This window comes from Euleptes europaea, chromosome 17 (genome assembly GCF_029931775.1).
Source record: "Euleptes europaea isolate rEulEur1 chromosome 17, rEulEur1.hap1, whole genome shotgun sequence".
In the NCBI taxonomy this organism is placed as follows: Eukaryota; Metazoa; Chordata; class Lepidosauria; order Squamata; family Sphaerodactylidae; genus Euleptes; species Euleptes europaea.
Genome location: NC_079328.1, coordinates 36,244,402 through 36,267,346, shown reverse-complemented (window position 1 = coordinate 36,267,346; position 22,945 = coordinate 36,244,402). Strand labels below are relative to the sequence as shown.

The window sequence follows — 22,945 nt, the reverse complement described above, 5'->3', positions numbered from 1 at the left end:
CTACATGGGCCCAGACTGTCAGACCTTGGGATCAACGGGCCCTTTCAAACGCCGTCCCTTGTAGCATCTCCTGAACATCTTTCTCTGGAGCAATCTTCCAGCCAGCTCTCTGAAGCTCCGAAGCGTGCCCTGCCCAAAGACCCAACACCAGCCTTCTCCTCGGGGGCCTGGGGTCTCCCCATTATGGCGAGCCTCCCCCCCACCCCCCCGTTCCCCGCTCCGAGGGAACCCGGCATGCAAAAGACCCATCGCCTCACAACCAGTGAAGAAAGCTGATAGGAAGAAAATGGATTCCTTTGAAATGTGGTGTTGGAGGAGAGCGTTATGGATACCTGCCAAAAAAACAAATCAGTGGGTTATAGATCAAATCAAGCCTGAAATGACCCTAGAAGCTAAAATGACTAAACTGAGGCGGTCGTATTTTGGTCACATCATGAGACGACAAGAGTCAGTGGAAAAGACAGCCATGCTAGGAAAAGTTGAGGGCAGCAGGAAAAGAGGAAGACCCAACAAGAGATGGATGGGCTCAATAAAGGAAGCCACAGCCTTCAATTTGCAGGATCTGAGCAGGGCTGTCGAAGAGAGGACATTTTGGAGGACTTTCATTCATAGGGTCGCCATGAGTCGGAAGCGACTTGACGGCACTGAACACACACACACTCGCAACCTCTTCGGCCGCCTCTAGAGGCCGCTGAGGCTTCGGTCTAGAGAGCAGGCCGCGATCGTTGCCATGGAGACCGGATGTCAACACCTCCGCGGCCTCCTTGCCTGCAGGCGGCCATGGACAGGGCCGCCTGGTACCTTCCCCGGTAAGGAGCGAGGGAGGGAGCGAGGGAGGGAAGGAGGAAGGGAGATGGGCGGGAGGGAGAAGCCCCTTCCCCACCGGCCTGCCTGCAGCTGCGGCCCAAGATCGTTTACTCGGAAGTAAGACCCAACAAGAGATGGATGGACTCAATAAAGGAAGCCACAGCCTTCAATTTGCAAGATCTGAGCCAGGCTGTCACAGATAGGACGTTTTGGAGGACTTTCATTCATAGGGTCGCCATGAGTCGGAAGCGACTTGACGGCACTTCACACACACACAAGTCCCACTGTGGCCCGTGAGGCTGACAAGCTGATTCATTTGAAAGGCAGCGTTGCAGAGTTTCACCGATACCGTGGAGAGACAAAGAGGCAAATAAGTAGGGTTCTCTTTTGTGTGTGTGTAAAAATTTTTATTTTTATAATATAAAACAAAATAAACAAATACAATAATAACAAAAAAAGATAAAAAGAAAATACAAAAGAGTATCCATTATTATTATACAAAGTTATAAAATTCAACAAAGCAAAAATACCCTTTGGACCCTCCACCCACCTTAAAAAGTGACCCATCGCCTGACTTCCGCAGAAGTGTCTAAACAGTTTTGAAAATTGTTAATAGTAATAATAAAAAAGTAAGTAAACTTGTTTCTATAACTCACTAACTAAAATAGTAAAATCCATTTTTGCCAGTTTCTCCCAATACGTGATGGCCGTTGCTCAAGTCTTTTTGAATTCTTCCATATCATTTCCATGTAGGAATTCTGTTAATTTAGCCATCCTCATATACATCCATAATTTCCCTCTCCAGTCACAAATTGAAGGTTTATTAATAAGTAGGGTTCTCGATCGAGTCAAGCCTGAACTCTGCCTAGAAGCCAAAATGACTAAACTGAGGCGGTAGAAAAGAGCAAGAGTCCAGTTGCACCTTAAAGACTAACAAAATTTCTGGCAGGGTATAAACTTCCGTGAGCCACAGCTCACTTCTTCATATACCTTGCTCTTTTCTGCTGCTGTTGACAGATTACCATGGCTACCCATTGTAAACTGAGGCAATCGTACTTTGGTGACATTATGAGAAAACAAGAGTCACTGGAAAAGACAATAATGCTAGGAAAAGGTGAAGGCAGCAGTAAAAGAGGAAGATCCAATTAGGAAAGCCAGCCTCCAGGTGGGACCTGGGGATCCCCTAGAATGACAACTCATCATACAGAGATTAGTTCCCCGGGAGAAAATTGGTGCTTTGAAGGGTGGACTCTGGCATTGTAGCCCACTGAGGTCCCTGTCCTCTCCAGGCTCCATCCCCAAATCTCCAGGAGTTTCCCAACCTGGATCTGGCAGCCCTATCCACCCATCCCACGCCTGTGGCCAGGGGGGACCTGGCAACCCTAGCATCCAACATGAGATGGATCGACTCTATGTAAGAAGCCACCGCTCTCAGTTTGCAAGATCTGAGCAAGGCTGTTAATGATAGGATGTTTTGGATGTCATTCATTCATAGAGTTATCATAAGTCTGAAGCAACTTGAATGCACTTTCACACAAGCATACGTAGGATTCCACCATTGATCATGGCTTTGTGGCTTCTTAGGAAAAGGCTTTTGTGATGACCACTAGCTTGCATGGCTTTCAAAAGGGATTCGACAAATTAATGGATGGCGATTGCTTTCTTGTCCCAAATGGCTCAATGGAACCTCCAGATTCAGAGGCAGTGTACCTTTGAATGCTGTTGCTAACCCATTTATTGTAACATAAGTTGTTGTGGACTTTATTCGACTTTGTCCAAAGCACTCAAGCCCGCAACAATAAATTGGTTAATTTTTAAAGTGCCACAAAACTCCTGGGTTGCTTGTGTTCTTTGTGCATGTGCTTTGATGTATCTTATTCTTGATTGTTTCTTCAGTGTTCCCTAGTCCCAGAACTCAAAACAGGCTCCAGCAGAGAACCATTCAGGGAGCCCTGCTGGGACATTCTTCCAAGCAAATGTGTTTAGAATCTGGCTTTAAATGGAAAACAAAGACTGTGATCTAATACACACTTATTTGGAAGACGGTCTCATAGATCTCAGTAGGATTTACTTCTGAGTAAACTGTGCTGGAGTTCAAAGATCAAAGGCTGCAAGAAAAAAAATAAACTGCCAGTGCCTGGACAGAAATTCCGTCAGGGAAGCTTTCCCAGATACTTTCTTTGAAGGTAGATTACAACATTCTTTTAACTTTTTTCCCTGTTATGCTCTTAACTGCCTCTGATATGTTTACTGGTAGGGTTGTTAAAGTTGTTTTAAAAGCAAGTTTCTAGAGCTCATGTTATGCAATGACAACAAGTGCAAAAGGATCCCAAAAGAAGGAACCAGTGTAAAGAAGGTTAGTAGTAGAAAAGAGCAAGAGTCCAGTAGCAGCATAAAGACTAACAAATTTTCTGGAAGAGTATGAGCTTTCGTGAGTCACAGCTCACTTCTTCAGCTTGGTGTTATGCTTTTCAACATTTGGGGGTAATAATTTCAGGGACGACTTGTTGGAAAAGGGAAACATGATCAACACATAGTGTTGCATTCCTAAACATTATATGCACAACATATTAACTTTCCTGTTGTTGTCTGTTATTGTTTACAAACTCATCTTCCCTGTTTGAGCTGGCAGACAGGCAAAGTTCAGCAATGTCTCTTGGTCAATGAATAATTTCCCCCTTCTTATTACAGGCCATCCAGTCAGGATCTTGCAAAAAGGTATTTAAATTAAAAAGCTGGAAAGGTAAAAATAAAATAAAATGTTGGAATTACAAGAAGCAAGATAGGTACCCTGGCAGCACTCAACCACTGCAGCTGAATAGATATGTTTATTTACTGGCCATGTTAAGAGCCAATATGGTGTACTGGTGAGAGGGTTGACCTAGAACTAGCAAGACCTGGGTTCAAATCCTTGCTCAGCAGGGTTGGCATGGAGGCCCAGAATGCAGATCCCCACTCTGCCATGGAAGTTGGCAGGGTGACCTTGGGCCAGTCCCTCTCTTTCAGCCTAACCTGCCTCGTAGGGCTGTTGTTGTGAGGGTAAAAAAGAAGAGGGATTCATGAGCAACAACTGGCAAGCCTGGTAGCAGGCGAGCTATGTGTTGGAGTCCTGTGCCATAGGGCATCCATATATAACCCTTTCTTGTCCTAACCTATCTGATTTTAACAGCAGGACATTGAGGATATCATTGCTGACATGGTGTACGGTGTGTTTTCAAACACAGGGATTTAATACAACTAAGAAGCCTCCACCCTGACCTGGACGGCCCATGCAAGGCTGATCTCGTCAGACCTCAGATGCTAAGTAGGGTCGGCCCTGGTTAGTCTTTGGATGGGAGACCATCAAGGAATACCAGGGTCACTATGCAGAGGAGGACAATGGCAAACCATCTCTGTATAGTCTCTTTCCTTGAAAACCCTACTGGGTCGCCATAAGTCAGCTGCGACTTGACGGCACTTTAAAAAAAAAGGAGCCTCTTCCCAGCATCTGGTCCCTTGGTGTTAATTGCCATTCCTTTGAAAGAAAGAAAGAAATGCAGGGGAGGGGGGAGCGAGTTGAATGAATGGGGGGACTCCCTTGGCATGAAGAAACTCTTTCCCAATGGTCAGTCATTTCCTCCTCCTTGCTCTTGGCCAGGGTATCATTCTTTGAATCTGCGGATATTTTAAATGATGAAGAAAGTACTACTGACCTGAAGAAATGTCAGAAGAAGCCCAGAGTTTTGGTGAGTGGGATGTTTCCAGACAGAGGACCACCCCCTTGCCAGAGGCAGCGGGACCCTGATCAGGGCAGCTTGTCATTAGTGGAAGGTCACATGTTTGGGCAGCCACACAAGCTGCAACTCTAGGCATTTAGATGCTGTGGGGCTCTGTGAAGCCTAAGGGGACAGATCAGCATCCTTAGTTGCTAGGGGTTTATGGATCTTCCTCTCGGGCTGCTAGGGATTCACTTCACACAGAACGATGATGGTCTCCTTATAGCTTGTGGGACAGGAGGGTGGTCAAAAATCCTTTACACTAAGATGTATAGAAATGGTGCTGCTTATGTCAGATCTTTGGAATTTGGGTACCCAGCAAGTTGGCCTGATGGGCAGAAGCAGGATCCTTCATCTATAACTCCAGAATCCAGACTAATACAGCTGAAAAGTAGCCATGAACTATGCACTGCCCCCACCACAGTGCTGATAGTTCCAAATAACTCAGGCAACCGAGTTACTCCACACAGAGCAATGCAACAAATGGTCAGTTGCATTTCTTTTCTTAAAACATTCCAGCTTTTAGTGACAACATTTTGGATATGTTGAGCAATAAAAAAGGGGGAAAGGGCATCCATGGTATAAGGGGAAATGAGGACAAGTCATAGGAGCTTTTTAAAAACTTGCCAGCATGGTATAGTGGTTAAGAGCAGTGGTTTGGAGTGGTGGACTCTAATCTGGAGAACTGGGTTTGATTCCCCACTCCTCCACAGGAGCAGTGAACAGCGAACAATAATCTGGTGAACCAGGTTGGTTTCCCCACTCCTCCACATGAAGCCAGCAGGGTGACCTTGGGCTAGCCACAGCTCTCTTAGAGCTCTCTCAGCCCCACCTTCTTCACAGGGTGTCTGTTGTGGGGAGGGGAAGGGAAGGAGATTGTAAGCTGGTTTGATTCTTCCTTCAGTGGTAGAGAAAGTCGGCATGTAAAAACCAACTCTTCTTCTACATTCAAGAAGTGTTCAGAAGGTCCAGTTTAAATGGCAGGAAGGAGCACCATTTAATTCATGGGGGGCACATATGCAGTGCAGTCCTCGAAAACACTTTCTGAGGAAGTAGAAAAGAGCAAGAGTCCAGTAACACCTTAAAGACTAACAAAAATATTTTCTGGCAGGGTATGAGCTTTCGTGAGCCACAGCTCACTTCTTCAGATACAGCTAGAATGTGAATCCATCTGTCTTTAAGTAGAGGAGAGTGAATTCAGACAAGCATTAGTATGTAAAAGTTAACAGTATGTAAATGTGAATAGCAGGCGTGATGGGATTAGGTGTGGTATGCAGAAGAGCTGACAGAGATCAGTTCACCTGCATAAATGGCAGGTGTGGTATGCAGACTCTTCTGCATACCACACCTAATCCCATCACGCCTGCTACTGGACTCTTGCTCTTTTCTACTACTGCAGACAGACTAACACGGCTACCCACTGTGAATTACTTTCTGAGGAGTAAGCCCCACTGAGTAGGCCTGCTTAAGATTGCTGTCTCAGTTGACAGCTGCATGTTGCTCAGGTTTTTCCCCCCAACAGTGTGAATGAATACACACTGCTTTATTAAAAATGCTGTTAGAATGTGTTGTCAATCATTTTCCTTTTGATCCTCTCAGGGGCGCTCTAGCAGTTATCTGTCCTCCTGGCCTGCGTACACACCAAGCCTGTTCAAACTAAAGCCTTGCGCTCAGCCTGAATGGAAAAGGTACATGTATCAGTGGCTGTAGTGTGAACATGAAGCCTTCACACAGTTAGAGGGAAAGTTTTGCTTTGACTGACTTGATTGTCCTCGTTTTTGGTTCAGGCGTTGCTCAGTGGCTAACCAATACCAAAATACCATTTACAACTAGGGTTGCCAGCCTCCAGGTGGTGGCTGGAGATCTCCCACTATTACAACTGCTGTCCAGCTGACAGAGATCAGTTCACCTGCATAAATGGCTGCTTGGAAGGAGGGCTGTATGGCATTGAAATCTCTCCCCTCCCCAAGCCCTGCCCTCCCCAAATATCCAGGTATATCCCATCCTGGAGCTGGCAACCTTATTTACAACAGAGTACACAGGGTTGGATCCACATGGCTTTTGCACCCTCCCAAAATCTGATCACATGTTGAGTTTGTTATATTATTCTTGTCCCCTACAGGACATGACTGAATTTGTTTCGAGTATTTGGCAAATATTGGTTTTGCTGGTTTCAGTCAGTAAAACACTATTCCTTTATAATTTTCCTAATTTGATCTAAGATACATAAAAGGATGATTTCCAAATCTAAAGAAGGCATAATATGCAACAGCTTGTTAACCTGAGTATTCACTGCCAAAAATGTGCTATAACTTGACGCATCCATCAAACATGTTTATGAAGCTCTCTTTGAGAATAACACTTCCAAGTGTATTATGGATTCCAACTCCACCTTGGGAAACTACTGGAGATTTGGGGATGGTCCCTGGGAAGGGAGCTGAGCAGGATATGATGCCATAGAGTCCATCCTCTGAAGTTGTCATTTCCTCCAGGGGATCTGGTCTCTGTTGTCTGGGAGTCAACTGCAATCCAGAAGAATTGTGGGCCCAACCTGGAGGCTGGCAATCCTAAAGGCTTTTGAAGTTACATTTGGAACTGTGGGTATTTTGGAAGAGAAATCTTATGCAGTAGTAAACAATGGGGTTTAATTATTTAAAATATTTACACCCCACATTTTCAGTTAAAAACTCCCAAGGTGGAGCACAAGACGTTCATTAAGAACACATGCTAGCAAAAACAAATGGCATCACCAAAAGTTAAACTATTCAACAACAGCAGAATGTGCTATTCCCAATGAAAAGCTGCAGCTTATCAAACCATAAAAACAGAGTGGGAAGTTCAGAACAGGCCAAAGAACGAAGCAGGAAGAACACTTAAACATGAACGTGTGTTTTCTGGGTCGAAGGGGAGAAATTAATTTTCCGTCTTTCTACAGCAGCATCAAAAGTCAAGATCTTCCCACTTCAAAGCCACGCTACCTTGAAATGCTGGAAAACCACCTGCGGACCGAGCTGCAGTCTCTGGATCTCACAAAAGGGAGAACTCAGGAACTGAGACTCCAGGTCTGAGGGCTAAGTATGGGGACACTGGGGACTAATGGGAACCTCCAGGTTCAGAGGCAGTGAACCTCTAAAAACCAGTGATAAGAAGCAGCATCTATGCCCTATTGGTTGCCCCTCCAAGGCAACTGTTTTTTTTTGGTGCTGTGTGAGAGAGGATTCTGGACTAGCTGGACCACTGGTCTGATCCAGCAGGGCTTTCGTATGTTCAGAGCCAGAGGGGTGTAGTGGTTAAAAGTGGTGGTTTGCAGCAGTGGATTCTGATCTGGAGAACCGGGTTTGATTCCCCTCTCCTCCGCATGAGCTGCGGAGGCTAATCTGGTGAACCAGATTTGTTTCACCACTTCTACACATGAAGCCAGCTGGGTGACCTTGGGCGAGTCACAGCTCTCTTAGAGCTCTCTCAGCCCCACCTACCTCGCAGGGTGTTTGTTGTGGGGAGGGGAAGGGAAGGTGATTGTAAGCCGGTTTGATTCTTCCTTAAGTGGTAGAGAAAGCCGGCTTATAAAAAGTAACTCTTCTTTTTATGACTGTAAACCTCAGAATCAGAGTGGAATGCCATTGTCTGGTTTTTGGACCAGCTCCTGAAGTCAAAGAAAATGACCTGTTTTTAAACCTGTTTTTCAGCCATGGCTGGCCCACCAAGCGACTTGCAATAAAAATAAAATACCAAGTTAAAATCCACCACGAACATCCCAACAATTAACAAAGACCCACCACAAAAGATGAATTAGCAGAGCAGCATATGGTATAGCCTTTCTCTCCTCTGTAAAGTCTGCTGTTGGAGAGGTTAATAGTGGATTGAAAAAGGAAAGAGAGGTCCCCTTTGGACCACCCAAAAGTCGATGCTGAGGACCATGAACAAAAGGCATGTGTGGATGCAGTAGTAAAATGTGAAGTAGTGTGGTGTTGTAAAAAGGAAAATCTGATGAGGCTGAGTGCAGTCTAGTAGCAGTAGCAAGAGGAGTCACATCCATTTGGGACAGCCAATGGAAGTTCATCACCCTGGATGTTAAATAAAGCAGCAATATAAAAACAGGCCTGGTAGTAGTACTGGATTCTCTCTTAGGCCATTTATGCTTGGTAATTAACAGTGCATTCCAGGCTGAAATGCTCTGCATATTTTTTTGAGTTTTTCACGCTGAACCGCCATTTAGGAAGTGACTGCAAAGCTGGCTCATTCCTGCTTCGCATTTCTTAAGAGCCCCTTTAATGTGACCTTTTGTATTTGCTCCGCTCCCCACACCGAAGCATTTACTGAAGGAACCGTGAAAAATCACAAACGCGGCTTAGCTATGCAAACAACGGAGCAGGCAAGTGGGGGGTGGAATTTCTCCTTTTGCATTGGGACCGTGAATAGGCATTTTAAAGGTCACATTGGAAAAAAGAGTTTTGAGCAAGCATAAAAATTGACCCTGCATAAATGGCCTTTCTCTCTTTTAGCCTTATAGAGAAGTATTTGAGTTCTTCATGGATGAATTCAAAACCTACAAGCCCTTGTTGGCATCTATCAAGAGGGAATATGAAGCAACTATAGGTAAGAACCTTGAGGCTGTCACACCACCTGTAATATCAATTCTGAATGAGTTACCCAGCGAACCTTCCCCATTCTTTTAAAACCATGGCAGGTTCTAATCACTGATCTTTCACTCCTGGCCTGCTTTGATCCTGAGTGGGGATTTACAGCCAGATCTCAGTCTGATGCTGTAGCTATTACACCACACTGACTTTATTTCAAAGTCCCTTGGTCCCAACAAACCAAGCAGTTCCACTGAATCCAGGGAAACTTATTTACAAATACACATTAGCATACTTAGCATACAAAACACAATTGCCCCCGCGTTGAATAATGCTACAAAGAAATAGCAATGCTCTGGCTCATTCAACAAGTTGATTCTGTTCACCAATATAGAGTTGTCAAATGGAGTTGTTAAACTGTTGTGGCTGGTGGAGAACTGACGAAGCATGGACCCTACGTGGGTTTCTTGGGAAACAGCTCCCTGATCCGGTTTTGCTGTTTTCTCCCAGCATCATTATTCAGAGAAAGAAAAGGAATGAAAAGTATTTAATGGTGACTTTTCTAACAAGCAGAACTCTGCACATTCATCTGTAAAATATAACAATTTTGCGGCAACCGTTTCTAACTCCTGCTAAATAAGGAAGAAAAATTATAATGGGGTGTGCTCAGCTTTAAGACTGTATGAGCTGTGCTTTACAGACAGTCATTGTATTAATTGCTGGTGCTTGTTTCGAAAGTGTATATTGGTGAATAGAATCAACTTGTTGAATGAGCCAGAGCATTGCTATTTCTTTGTAGGATTTCACTTAATCATCTATAGTGAATGGGCAGCGTTCTTGTGTTCATTGTATATGCAGAGTCCTAAGGCAGTGTTTGCTGGCAAAAACACCCAGAAAGGAAGAAAATCTCATGGCCTAATATCTCCTTTGGGGAGGGATGGAGGCATGGTATTGCCTGATCTCATCTGAGCTCAGAAGCTAAGCAGGGTCAGTACCTGGAAGGGAGACCACTGAGGAAGAATCTGCAGAGGAAGGCAATGGCAAACCACTATTAGTTCTCACTTGCCTTGAAAGCCCCTTGATGGGGTCGCCAGGAGTCGATTGCGACTTGACAGCACTTTACACACACAATATCTCCTTTGTTAGTTGGAAATGGCGTATATAACCCAAGCTCTCGAAGACAATGTCTCTGGGGATTTTTGCATTTGATCCCCTCTAGCGCATCTGCGGGAGAAAATCTACTCCTTGGAGTCTGTGAACGCCTACTTGGTCACAGCCTCCGACCAATGCACTCAGAAGATCCTGACCTTCCAGGAGCAAGAGAAAGTTGAGATAGCACAACTGCAGCAAGAGAGGATCCGCCTGCTGCAGATCATCGACCAAATGAAGGAGAAGAGATCATCTCTGGAGGTCCAGGTGAGATGGGTCTCCACCCATCCACATCTTAAAGCAGTTAGAGCCGGAGAGCTCTGGGAGGGGCCATGGCTCAGTGGTAGAACATTTGTTTTGCATGCAGAAGGTCTCAGGTTCAATCCCCAACATCTCCAGTTAAAAGGTTCAGGCGCTAGATTATGTGAAAGGCCTCTGCCTTGAGATGCTGGAGAGCTGCTGCCAGCCAGAGTCAACAAATCTGACCTTGGTGGACTAATATTCTGACTCAGTATTCTGCAGCTCTTCTAATGCAATTGCTACCCCTTGTCAAGGCTAGGTCCTGCCCTTCATCCAAAGCCCTGTTGTGTTCCTCTCTAGATGGCAATTCAGTATCCCCTGTTTGGTTGTACTGGGGTTGGGGAGAAAGGAAGTATCAGCCAGGCGAAAGCGTTCCATCAGAAGAGTGGAACGGCTGTACTAATTGTGGCTGGCTGAGCAAATTGGGCACGGCTTCTCCCATAGGTGATGTACAAGCAGCCGTCCTTAAAAATCTCATTGGACTTAATGTGTACACGTGACTGGATCAAAAGTTGTTTTTCCTGATTCCAGGAGAAGTCTTTCTGCGAGTGGAAGGACTTCTGCAATGAGAGGAAGTATACCTTGGAACCAGCTGTGTGGCTTGGATCCATCCTTTGATGGCGCCCATTTTCCAGAAAGGGATTGCAGTTCAGTGGTATAGCACATGCTCTGCAAGTTCAATTTTCTGTATTTCCATTTCAAAGGTTCCTAGATAGATGGGCTGGGAAGACCTCTGCCCGCATCTTCAGAGAGCCTCTTCCAGCCAGAGCCCATTGATAAAATGAATTATCAGGCAGAGCTTCAAATCTGTTGTGGGATAATGTGGAAGTGCAGGGCTTCCTAACCCAAGAGCAAAAATTTACCTTAAAAAGGTAAAGGTAGTCCCCTGTGCAAGCACCGGGTCATTCCTGACCCATGGGGTGATGTCACATCCCGATGTTTACTAGGCAGGCTATGGCTGTTACCGTACTAGGTATTCCCAGTGATGTATTAAGAGTTTGAAAATGTTATTAAAAATACTGTTCGCACTTTGTTTGGCCCCTTTAGCTGTGAAGACGTCTTCCAACCATTTTTTAGCCGTGGCATCCAAAAACCCTTTTAAAGCGATGTTTTTTATAACATTTTCAAACTCTTAATACATCGCTGGGAATACCTAGTGCGGTAACAGCCTATGTTTACAGAGTGGTTTGCCAGTGCCTTCCCCAGTCATCTACACTGCCTTACACTGCTGCCTTACACTGAGTCAAACCATTCATCCATCAAAGCCAGTATTGTCTACTCAGTGGCAGTAGCTCTCCAGGGTCTCAGGTGAATGGCTTTCGCACCACCTGTTACCTGATACTTTCAACTGGAGATCTTCTGCATGCCAAGCTCATGCCCTACCACTGAGGCGTGGCCATTTTCCAACAGTCAGCTGTCTATTTCCTTTTCCTCTGCATAAGCTTGTTGAATCTCAGTTCCTAGAATCATAGAGTTGGAAGGGACCACCAGGGTCATCTAGTCCAACCCCCTGCACAATGCAGGAAATGTACAACTACCATCTCCCCCAACACCCCCAGTGACCCCCACTACAGAGGGGGTTTGTTAACTTTCTTATCAGGAAGCACCGCATCTGATATTACCATTTCAGAAGTTTTCTCCCCCTTGCTTGCCTCTGACTTACCTTGGCCCATCAAATGGTGGTGCTGCGGCATTTGCTTCTGCTGCTGAGCCTGCATGTAAGTTTGTCAGGGCCCAAATCAGGGCCTCTCCTTTCTTGCCTTGCACAGGTGAGTAAGCTACGGAAGTCAGTGGCTGAGGAGAACCTCCACTATCTGAATGAGCGTGACGCCCGCAAGCTGCTGCTGCTGGATCTCAACGAGATGTACCGACTGAAGGAGGAAACGAAGCTCAGCAAAGTCCAAGGTAGTCAATGCGATCATCCAACCAAGAAAGAGCTTCATCATCATCACTAACCTTTGACAGGCATAGTAAAGAGCTTCATCATAAAGCAGGATGAAGGCTCCGTGATAATTTTAGTTATTTGGGGCATAGGATTGCTGTTGCTTTTTGATTTGTACATTTTCAGATATTTTGTTACACGGTTATTTTTTTTTTGTAAATGTTTTGGTAAGCTGCCTCGATAACATACCCCTGAAAGGCAGGAAACAAACACTGAACATGAGTCAGCAGTATGATGCAGTAGCTAAAAAAGCAAATGCGATCTTAGGCTGCATCATCACAAGTATAGTGTCCGGATCACGTGAAGTGATGGTATTGCTTTTCTTCTCTGGTTAGACCTCACCTAGAGTATTGTGTTCAGTTTTGGGCACCACAATTTAAGAAAGATGTAGACATGCTAGAATGTGTCCAGAGGAGGGCAACAAAGATGGTGAGGGGTCTGGAGACCAAGTCCTATGAGGAAAGGTTGAAGGAGCAGGGTATGCTTAGCCTGAAGAGGAGAAGACTGAGAGGGGATATGATAACCATCTTCAAGTACTTGAAGGGCTGTCATATAGAGGAGGGTGCCGAGTTGTTTTCTGTTGCCCAAGAAGGCCGGACCAGAACCAACGGGTTAAAATTAAATCAAAAGAGTTTCTATCTAGACATTAGGAAGAATTTTCTAACAGCTAGAGCGGTTCCTCAGTGGAACAGGCTTCCTCTGGAGGTGGTAAGCGCTCCTTCCCTGGAGGTCTTTAAGAAGAAGTTAGATGGCCATCTGTCAGCAATGCTGATTCTATGACCTTAGGCAGATCATGAGAGGGAGGGCATCTTGGCCATCTTCTGGGCATGGAGTAGGGGGTCACTGGGTGTGTGTGGGGGAGGAGGTGTGAAATTCCTGCATTGTGCAGGGGGTTGGACTAGATGACCCTGGTGGTCCCTTCCAACTCTATGATTTTATGATTCTATAAATCTCTGAAAGTGTTTTCTTTTAAAGACGAGAAGGGAGAAGATCCGGTGATGCTAATGCTTGCTTTGAAGACAGCGCGGCGGGACCTTACCAAAGCCCAAATAGAGCTGAACACCATGAGAGCCAACTATGGGGACGTGGTGCCCAGAAGAGACTTGGAATCTCAGGAGAAAAAATATAACGAGTTGTCTGAACAGGTACTCAAGCAAGCGCTGTTCATTCCTGATGCTTGCTGGGATGCTGGAGTTTGTGTGGTAAAACCATGCAATTTGGGCACCCATCGCCCTGCTAAGTGTCGATATTGCCTTTCAGATGACGGTTCTTCAGGAGGACTTTAAAGATCTGCAAGAGGAATACAACACAATGCTGGAGGTCCACAAGCAGGTGGCGGAGGAGCGAGACCAGTTTTACAACGAACTTCTCAATGTCCAGCGCAATTGTACACCCCGTCCTGAGTGGGATAAATGTGCAGGTATCTATTGAGCTTGCTGGCATGTCTCGCTGGCCTTTTATGCAGGGGCCTTTCCCCGCGGTCACCCCCGCTGACTGCTTCGGGGCCTCCTTTTGATTATGCATGTCTTTTCCACCCATCAGAGGTCGCTTCGCTCTCCCCGCATGTTTTGCCCGTGTTTTCCGGATGCTGTTTTAGCCAAAATCTGGAAAATACGGGCAAAATGCTCAGGGAGAGCAATGGCCCCGGCTTGTCTGACAGCTGTCGCCTTCCTGCTGTTGTTGCAGAGGTGATTTCTGGTGGGCCTGAGCGCTGGAATGCTCTGTCCGAAGGCAAGACTAGTGACCAGCTAGTGGATGTGCTTCTGGAGGATCTCGGGGCGATGATGCTGAGAGAGAGAGAAACCTTCATAGCGCTGGTATGGCTGAGCTGCTTGTTGCACCCAGTGGGTTCCCCCCCCCCTTAAGGCATGAATAAATCTCCTACCTTATTTTGTTTAGGCTTAATGGCAGATGGGTGCATGCATCTGCTTATCTATCAATTAAGATGTGGGCTTAGTCCTCCCCACCCACCCTCAAATCATACGGGTACCTGTATGTTCCCCACACATGGGGGAAGCAGCAGCTGTGGTAGGGGGAGCAAAGCAGAAGAGGAAAGCATCAAACCCCCTCCCGCTCTGTGCCCCAATCCCGGTACTGATCTTCCTTCCCTCTGTGGCAGCTGCTGGTGAGCCTGGAAAGAATCATAGGGCTGGAAGGGGCCATACAGGCCATCTAGTCCAACCCTCTGCTCAATGCAGGGTCGAGAGAGGAAACGAGAGAGTAGTTTGGCCATCTGTCGGGAGTGCTTTGATTGTGGGATCCTGCATGGTGGGGGGAGGATTGGGGTCACTGGAGACGTGGGAGGGAGGTAGTTGTTAATTTCCTGCATTGGGCAGGGGGTTGGACTAGATTACCGTGGTGGTCCCTTCCAACTCTATGATTCTATGAGTTCACAGATCGGCAAATGTCACATTTTCATTTGGCCCGTATTGTTTCTCACTCCCATTCTGCCTTGCAGCTGAGAGAAAGGCAAGGAAAATTGGTGGCCATACAGTACATACCTCCAAGGCACTGATCTTTATGGCCCAGCAAGGTGCAAATCTTTCTTTCCTGCAGAATGATGAGGGGAGTGAAGCTGTTCTTGCCTTCCAGATCAGTGGGTTTCAGAACTTCCTATCTTCAGGGAATGCTCCCTACAGTGACTTGTCTTTCCAAGGCCCACCCCATTACATTAGAGAGAATTCCGTGGCATGTACGTGGCAGAGGATTCAAGGGGATGTTCTCTTGTGCCCTTTCCGCTCATGCCTGGCATTGGCTGGGCTTGCTGAGTTTCCTCTTCACTCTTTGTGACTTGAAAGTGTGCTGCAGAACGCAGGCCAGCAGAAGAGAAACCGTCGGCCACCGTGAGACTGCTGGCTAATTTCCACTAGGCCACTTAGCTCCTGCTGGTTGCTGGGACTGTATTGAAAAAAGTCAGCCTAGGGGGTCTTAAGCAAGAATTAATATTTGGAATTGCTTGACGAGGATGAGTTATGCTTTTAACTATTAAGTCTTCCTGTGCTCCTGCTCTGTCCATTGAAAACCCATTAGGGCCTTATGAGGATTCTAGTAAAAAATGAAACAGGATGTGGACTGTGTAAGACTTAAGTTAGTCCACCCATGGGGTACAGCACACTGCTTCTGTAACTGGTACAGCAAGGGAAATGATAACGGCAAGGATGCTTGCTCCTTCAGATTTACTTGCTGCTTATCGGTCTTTGTTCTGCTCAGTATCTTGTCTGTTTTGTGATTTTAAGGTATCAAAAACGCTGGGATAAGAAAGGAGGAAGGTGGGGAGAAATTATGAACCATGCCTTGCTTTAGGTTTGATTTTAGTCCAGGTTTGATATGCTTTCTGTCCCTAGGGGAAAAGTGATAAAATCCCTATATTCCTGAGATACGATGGTCAGGTTCGAAACAAGAAGTTGTCCAAGAAGGAGGTTGTGTCCATCCTAAGGGAAATCTGGAGAGAAAAGACTTTAACGGACCAACAGGTCTCTGTTTTGTGTTCCCTTGTCTATTATGGTTACGTGTTTCAGGGTAGGAATAGCAAAAGGATGAACACACACACACACACACACACACACACACACACACACACAAAGCCATCTTCTACTGAATGAGACCATTGGTCCATCGAGGTCAGCATTGTCTACTCAGATTGGTGGCAGCTCAGGGTCTCAGGCTGAGGTATTTCACATCACCTCCTGCCTGGTCCTTTTAACTAGAGATGCCAGGGATTGAACCTGGGGCCTTCTGCATGCCAAGCGGAAGCTCTTCCACTGAGCCACAGCCCCAAGATGGGGATCTAAGGACCCGATGTCAAGAGTATTTTCAACACATAAGCAAACTCTTGCATGGCCATAAACCAGGCTAGTCCTTCACCCATTGGGAGAAGAACGTACAATAAAATTACACACTCCTATCTCTTGAGACTCTGACCGCATGACAAAAGAAGTGTAGCTTGGAAGCTAAAGTACTGTGCCTGTAGAGGAGGGGAGGTGAACCTAGAGTTTACTAGAGGGTGCAGGATATGGTACTGGGGGTGGGGGGAGGAAACAGAACCAGGAGATGAAATAAATGGCAGATGTCCTCAAGCCAAGCAGAAAATACCCCACACCCCTTAATTCTGGCCCCTCCCTTATTTCCCTATACAATTTGCTAAGTTTAAAGCAGTGGTTCCCAAACATTTCGGGCCACCGCCTCCTTGGTTCTACAAACTCAACCCCAGCGCCCCCTACCCTATCCAACAACACAGTTGAAGGGGCCCACCTCTAGCACCCCCCTGCTGCCCCCTTGCCTCTTATTGCCCCCTTAGGTAATCCCACTGCCCCCCAGAGGGTGAACTGCTCACTTTGGGAACCACTGGTTTAAACCTTGAAACGTAGGGCCAGACCCTGAGAGCCGGCAAGCCAAGCGTCTGCTCACTGAACTTCAGAATAACTTGATATAAGTCGGTTGATTCCTGTCTTCACCAAGGACGATAATTCTCACTGTGCCTGCCTTCTGAAGGGCTGGAGGGGAGAGACCAACTTGTGATTCAAATTGGCGGCTCCAAAGTGAGCAATTCCAACGGCCATGGCCTCATCCTGTAACCGCTGCCTCTTTTGCAGAAAGGAACGCGATCCAGCCTGCCAGATTTCTTCCTCACCTACTTCCAGAGAAAGTACGGTGACATAATTGCCTTTGACTGGACGTACACGACCTTCGAAATCATGAAGCTCTATCGGTCCAACGAAGCAATGTCCATGTTTTTTAACATACTGACTGGAAACGTGAGTAGCTTACCATAGCTCATCATACTCCAACTTGTTTAAAGGTAAAGGTTCCCTGTGCAAGCACCGGGTCAGTCCTGACCCAAGGGGTGACGTCACATCCCGATGTTTCCTAGGCAGACTTTGTTTGCGGGGTGGTTTGCCACTGCCTTCCCCATTCGTCTACACTTTACCCCCAGCAAGCTGGGTACTCATTTTACCAACCTCGGAAGGATGGAAGGCTGAGTCAACCTTGAGCCGGCTACCTTACACCAACTTCCGTCAGGCTCAAACTCAGATCGTGAGCAGAGTTTGGACTGCAGTACTGCAGCTTACCACTCTGCGCCACGGGGCTCTTGTTTAGATGTACAAAAAGCACAGGGAACCAGTGCCATTTTCTCAGCCTAACCTACCTCACAGGGTTGTTGTGACAATAAAATGGAAGAAGGAAAACAATGTTATAAGCCACTTTGGGCTCCTGTTGGGGAGAAAAGTGGCATGTAAGTCTCTAAACAAACACAATGTCTACAAGGTGTCAGTAAAGAGAAGGAAAAGTAACTCAACTTTGAGACCCCAAATACTAGTGAGCCATCATGGTGGAGTTTTTAAGAGTGTCCCGCTAGGACTGGGGACACCTGGGTTCAAATCCCCACTCTGCCAGCGTGGTGTAGTGGTTAAGAGCGGTGGACTCTAATCTGGTGAACCAAGTTTGTTTAGTCACTTCTCCAGATGAAGCCTGCTGGGTGATCTCAAACCTCTGACAATCACAGTTCTCTCCGAACTGTCTCAGCCCCACCTACCTCACAAAGTGCCTGTTGCGGGGAAGGGAAGGTGATTGTCAGCTGCTTTGAGACTCCTTAGAGTAAAGCAGGGTATAAAAACCAACTCTTCTTCTTCTGCTATGGGAACTCATTGGGTGATCTGGGGCAGTCACCCTCTTTCAGCCTAACATACCTCCCAGGATTGTTGTGCGGATAAAATGGAAGAAGGAGAGCCATGGATCCTGCATTCCATTCCTTAAGAAGAATTGGTTTTTATATGCTGACTTTCTCTACCACTTAAAGGAGAATCAAACTGGCTTACAATCTCCTTCCCTTCCCCTCCCCACAACAGACACCCTGTGAGGTAGGTGGGGCTGAGAGAGCTCTAAGAGAGCTGCAGCTAGCCCAAGGTCACCCAGCTGGCTTCATGTGGAAGAGTGGGGAAACCAACCCAGATCAGAGTCCGCTGCTCCAAACCACCTCTCTTAGCCAGGACACCACTCTGGCTCTCCTTGCAGCTACAGTGGGATAAAAGTATCAAAGACAGCCTAGTTCTCCATCCTCCTTCACTCTCCTTGCCTGGTGCAGATCAGATGTTCTTAAAATGACTAACAGAAAGTGTTAAGTCCACGTGGGGAGGACACACGAGGTTGAGACGGAGTTCCAACAACAACGCTTTATTGTAGTACTGGACAGAACTGAGAACTGTACAACCAGGCCCTGCTTAAATGCTCCCCTGGCCCCTGGTGGCCGCTCCCCCCCCCCCCGATCCGTGATGGGGGAAAACAACCCCCGGGTCACCAATGGCATGACCCGGCTTAGGGCCAATGGGATGCGTTGGCTTGGCCAATCGTGCGAGCAGGCTTAGGAGCCTTCGCCCAGGACTCAAGCTCCTAGGCTTCCCTTGCTATGATCTTAGCTACTTACATACATTACAGAAAGGTTACAACCCAACCCTCGGAATCTGTATTCATAATCCCCATTGATCCGATAGCGGGCTTAAGAGCGCAGCTGTGCAGCCTGAGGTGCTTAGGACCCCAGAGATGCACGCCTCCTTAGTTCTATTCTGCCACAACATCTTTCCTTTCCTGTATCCCTTAGAATCTCCTTGATCCATTGATGCCATGACATTTGTGGAAAACCAAAACCTTATTAAAGCCAAACCAGAAAGCCTTGGGTCAGTCTATGGATTAGCTCTTGACCGTTTGTACATAAAAAGAGGGCTAGGATTCCCTTCTCCCCTTTCCTTGTCCATAGCAGGAGCTTAGACAACTGCATGTGAAGAAGCGAGTCCAGAAAGTCTCTCCCAGTATCAGGTTTTACCATTTCCAAGTGCGGAGCACAGATATTTGGGATTTACGTGCAAGTACCTGAAGGGATACGTGCAGCAGTGACTGATCCTCCTATCGATTTCCACCACCCCATGGTATTAATTTGCTTGTTGAGTCTAGGTGCTGCTGGTCCTTGCCAACTGCAGGACCAGACCATACGAAGGGATGTTCTGCCCCTACCCCCCAATAATACAAAATTACCGTTAAGCCAAGGGTCCTATAAGCCAAAGCCTGGAAGGGACTGAACTAGTGAATTTCAGGAGCCTCGTTCAGGGTGGGCACCTCAGATTCCACGCTCACACCAGAAGGCGGCTCTGGGCAGAATGCTTGACCTGAATTCTGCTGCTTTTATGATCACAGCTTGACGAAGGGGTGTACCACAACCACCTCCAGCATCTCAGCACTCTGTTAAAGGAACTGACTAATGTGGACGTGGGCAATACGGGCCAGTTGACCAGTGAACAATTCATGTAAGTGTTTGGGACCGGGAGGGGGGAATCATTTGTGGGTACCTGCAAAAGCCAAGGGGCAAGGGCTGCACTAGAAACCCCTTGTTGGTTTTAATAAGGCATATGTGACCCAAGGTGGGACACGAATGTGGGGAAGATACACCTCACCACTGGTAGTTCCTCAAGGGTCAGAGGCAGCAGGGAGTAATAATTAATGTGAGTTTTATGTTTCTTTATATGCTACTGCCCCTTTAATACTGAACCATTCATTTTAAATGTTTGAAGTTTGCATAGTATCTAAGTGTGTGCCCCCCATTGTATCAGACTCTTTAATCAGATTATTTGGGAGGCTGTGGCTCAGTGGTAGCGCATCTGCTTGGTTTGCAGAAGGTCCCAGGTTCAATCCCTGGCAACTCCAGTTAAAGGGACTAGGCAGGTAGGTGATGTGAAAGACCCCTGCCTGAGACCCTGGAGAGCTGCTGCCAGTCTGAGTAGACAATACTGACTCTGATGGACCAAGGGTCTGATTCAGTATAAGGCAGCTTCATGTGTGTTCAATGACATTAACTAAGGGCTAGTGATAGTACAATGCATGTCTTCTTGTGAGACAGATCCATATACTGAAGTCTCCTCTCTCTCCTGCTACAGCATAGCCCTAAAGGCAGCTTTCCCCTTCAAGACTGACGAACAGATTCAGGAGTTAGTAGAGGCTGCAGGCTACAGGCCAGAGACTCCTGAGGAGTTCATTCTCTACAGGCTCTTATTCTTGGAGGTAGGTATCCATCCTCCTGAGGTTACATTCGTTGCATGAGAGGAGCAGCAGTTTGTCTTGCTTCAGAGCTCCCTCTAGAGAGGACAATGGCTCCGGATGATCCTGCAGAAATAACACTGCCTTTGTTTCGCTCGCATTAGAAATTCAGTTAGGTATGATAATAAGGAAAAGGGATGTTCAGATTAGAGCTTCTCTAAAAATACAAACTTAATGCTGCTCAGCGGCACTAAACTGAGTTCAGTTCAACCTGCAGCACGTACCCTAAGTGCAGCAGAGAATTTGGGCAGGTACACCCAGAAAGGACAGCGGCTTGATTGATCTGGCAAGGAGCTATCCTTGTAACAAGTGGCGGGAACAAATCTCAAACGGCCATCCGTCCCAATTCTGGTATTGTTTGCGTTTTTATTGATTTCATAATTTAAAATGTTTTTAATTGGTCAAATTTTTATGTGCTGTGCCTTGGACTGTGATTGGGTGGAAAGGCAGCATAAAAATGTTTTAAATTTTAAATGTGGGGGAGGGGCTGTGGCTCAGTGGTAGAGCATGTGCTTGGCATGCAGAAGGTCCCAGGTTCAATTCCCGGCATCTCCAGCTAATGGGACTAGGCAAGTAGGTGATGTGAAAGACCTCTGAGACCCTGGAGAGCCACTGCCGGTCTGAGTAGACAATGCTGACTTTGGTGGACCAAGGGTCTGATTCAGTATATGGCAACTTCATGTGTTTAAATAGAAATAATTTTTTTTAAGCCAGTCTTCTGGAAGCAAAAGAAAAACGTATGTGCTTTTGCCCCCCCCCCCCCGCTTGAAACACAATGACCGGCTATCCACCCAGACCAATATTCCACATGGGAAGGAACTAAACGGCATCATGAAGCCAGAGGACAGTCCGTTAACGCAAAGGATAAACCCATTCCTATGTAATTATGGTTACTTTCCAAATGGCAACAATTAAGGGAGTTAAGATATGAAAAGACAGTGAGATTGGAGTAGCAGTGAGCTGCAATCGTGGGAGGCTCAGGCTTGTCGAGAATTGATCAGCTAGGCTTATGCAACTTTCTAAACCATTCCCCTTGTTAGGGATCCCTTTACTTATCCAGAACAGTGGTAAAAACAGAGTTGCACTTACCTGTAACTGTTGTTCATCTAGTGGCCTTATGCACAGGCACACATGGGATTGCGCATGCACAGTCCCATGTGGGACTTCACAGAAGCCACGCAGATGAACTACCCCAGCACAAACCAGCCAAGGGCTATCTCCTTCTTGCTGTCCACCACCACGCATGGCCTTGTAACATAACAGATGCAGTCACCACAGACTTCTATGCTCTTGCAGGATGAGGAGGGGAGAGCAGAACCCCTGGTTGTGAAGATGAAAGATCAGTATATCAACGAGAAGCAAGCGTATCTACATGACCTGCGTGCTGAATTGAGAAGCATGTGAGTATCTTAGCCTTGCAGAGATCAGACATCTCTAGCAGACACTAGGATGAAAGTATCAGTTCTTCTGCTTGCCCCACCCCCAGTTAGCCAAAAGTTATATATTCCAACTGCTTCTCTGTAGAATGCTAAGCAGTTTTTTTTCTTAACCTTATCTGCTCACAGCTGTTTGGAGAAATGCTCTAGAAAAATCAGTGGACCCAAGAAAATCAGGGCACTTTTGAATATGACAACCATTTTCCTTAAGACGCCAGCATCCACCATTAACTGGTCTTTTTTTTTTTTTTTTTACAAAGGGAGGTGAGACCAGATGACCTGAGGGCAGCTTTCTATATAGCTGACCCCGGCTTGCCTGACCAAACCCTGGAATCCTACATCACCTACGTCTTCCAGACTTCTGGAGAGCAACTGGATTCTGCTGCCTCGCTGCCGGTAGAAACGGTGATGCAGAAGCTTTCAAGCCTGGACCTCAGACGACAAGGAAATCTTCCGGGAGAGGCAAGGGGAATGGCAGAAGAATCATCAATTGTCATCTGACCCGCGTCTTCCTTTGCTTCTCTCCCTCCAGTAAATTTTACGGAACATTGATCTCGAATGATACTGCCTTGAAAAAACTCTCAGGGGATAGGCCAAATGGCCTAACATTTCTTTGCTAGGGCCTGTGGCTGTAGCAGTAATCCCAGATCATCTCCCCCACGCCAGCAGAACATGAGACTACAGAATTGAGGTCTGCTATAAGATGCTCCAACATCTACGTATGCTTGTTCTTTGTAACTGTGCAAGCATCCTGTTCAGATCATACCATTTTCCAAAGGCAACATATGAACCAACCTCAGGTTACAAAGAGGAAAGGTTGAGTCTCGTTAGAAGTTCAGAACTGGCACACCCCGCCTCTGGACTCCCATCTTGATCACACAAAGAAACCCTTACCAA

At 46.5% G+C, this 22,945-nt stretch overlaps 1 protein-coding gene across 1 annotated transcript; it reads left to right on the top strand.

The window, feature by feature from the left end:
- The first annotated feature begins 741 nt into the window (after positions 1-741).
- On the top strand, positions 742-22,549 carry TSNAXIP1 (translin associated factor X interacting protein 1). Its single transcript, XM_056862361.1, has 16 exons — positions 742-809; positions 4,445-4,532; positions 6,162-6,256; positions 7,501-7,624; positions 9,065-9,158; positions 10,359-10,555; positions 12,358-12,493; positions 13,506-13,675; positions 13,791-13,950; positions 14,217-14,347; positions 15,875-16,003; positions 17,123-17,284; positions 19,716-19,825; positions 20,453-20,576; positions 21,909-22,012; positions 22,309-22,549. Exons 1-16 carry the CDS (start codon positions 742-744, stop codon positions 22,547-22,549), a joined length of 2,133 nt encoding a protein of 710 aa, XP_056718339.1.
- Positions 22,550-22,945: the final 396 nt, after the last annotated feature.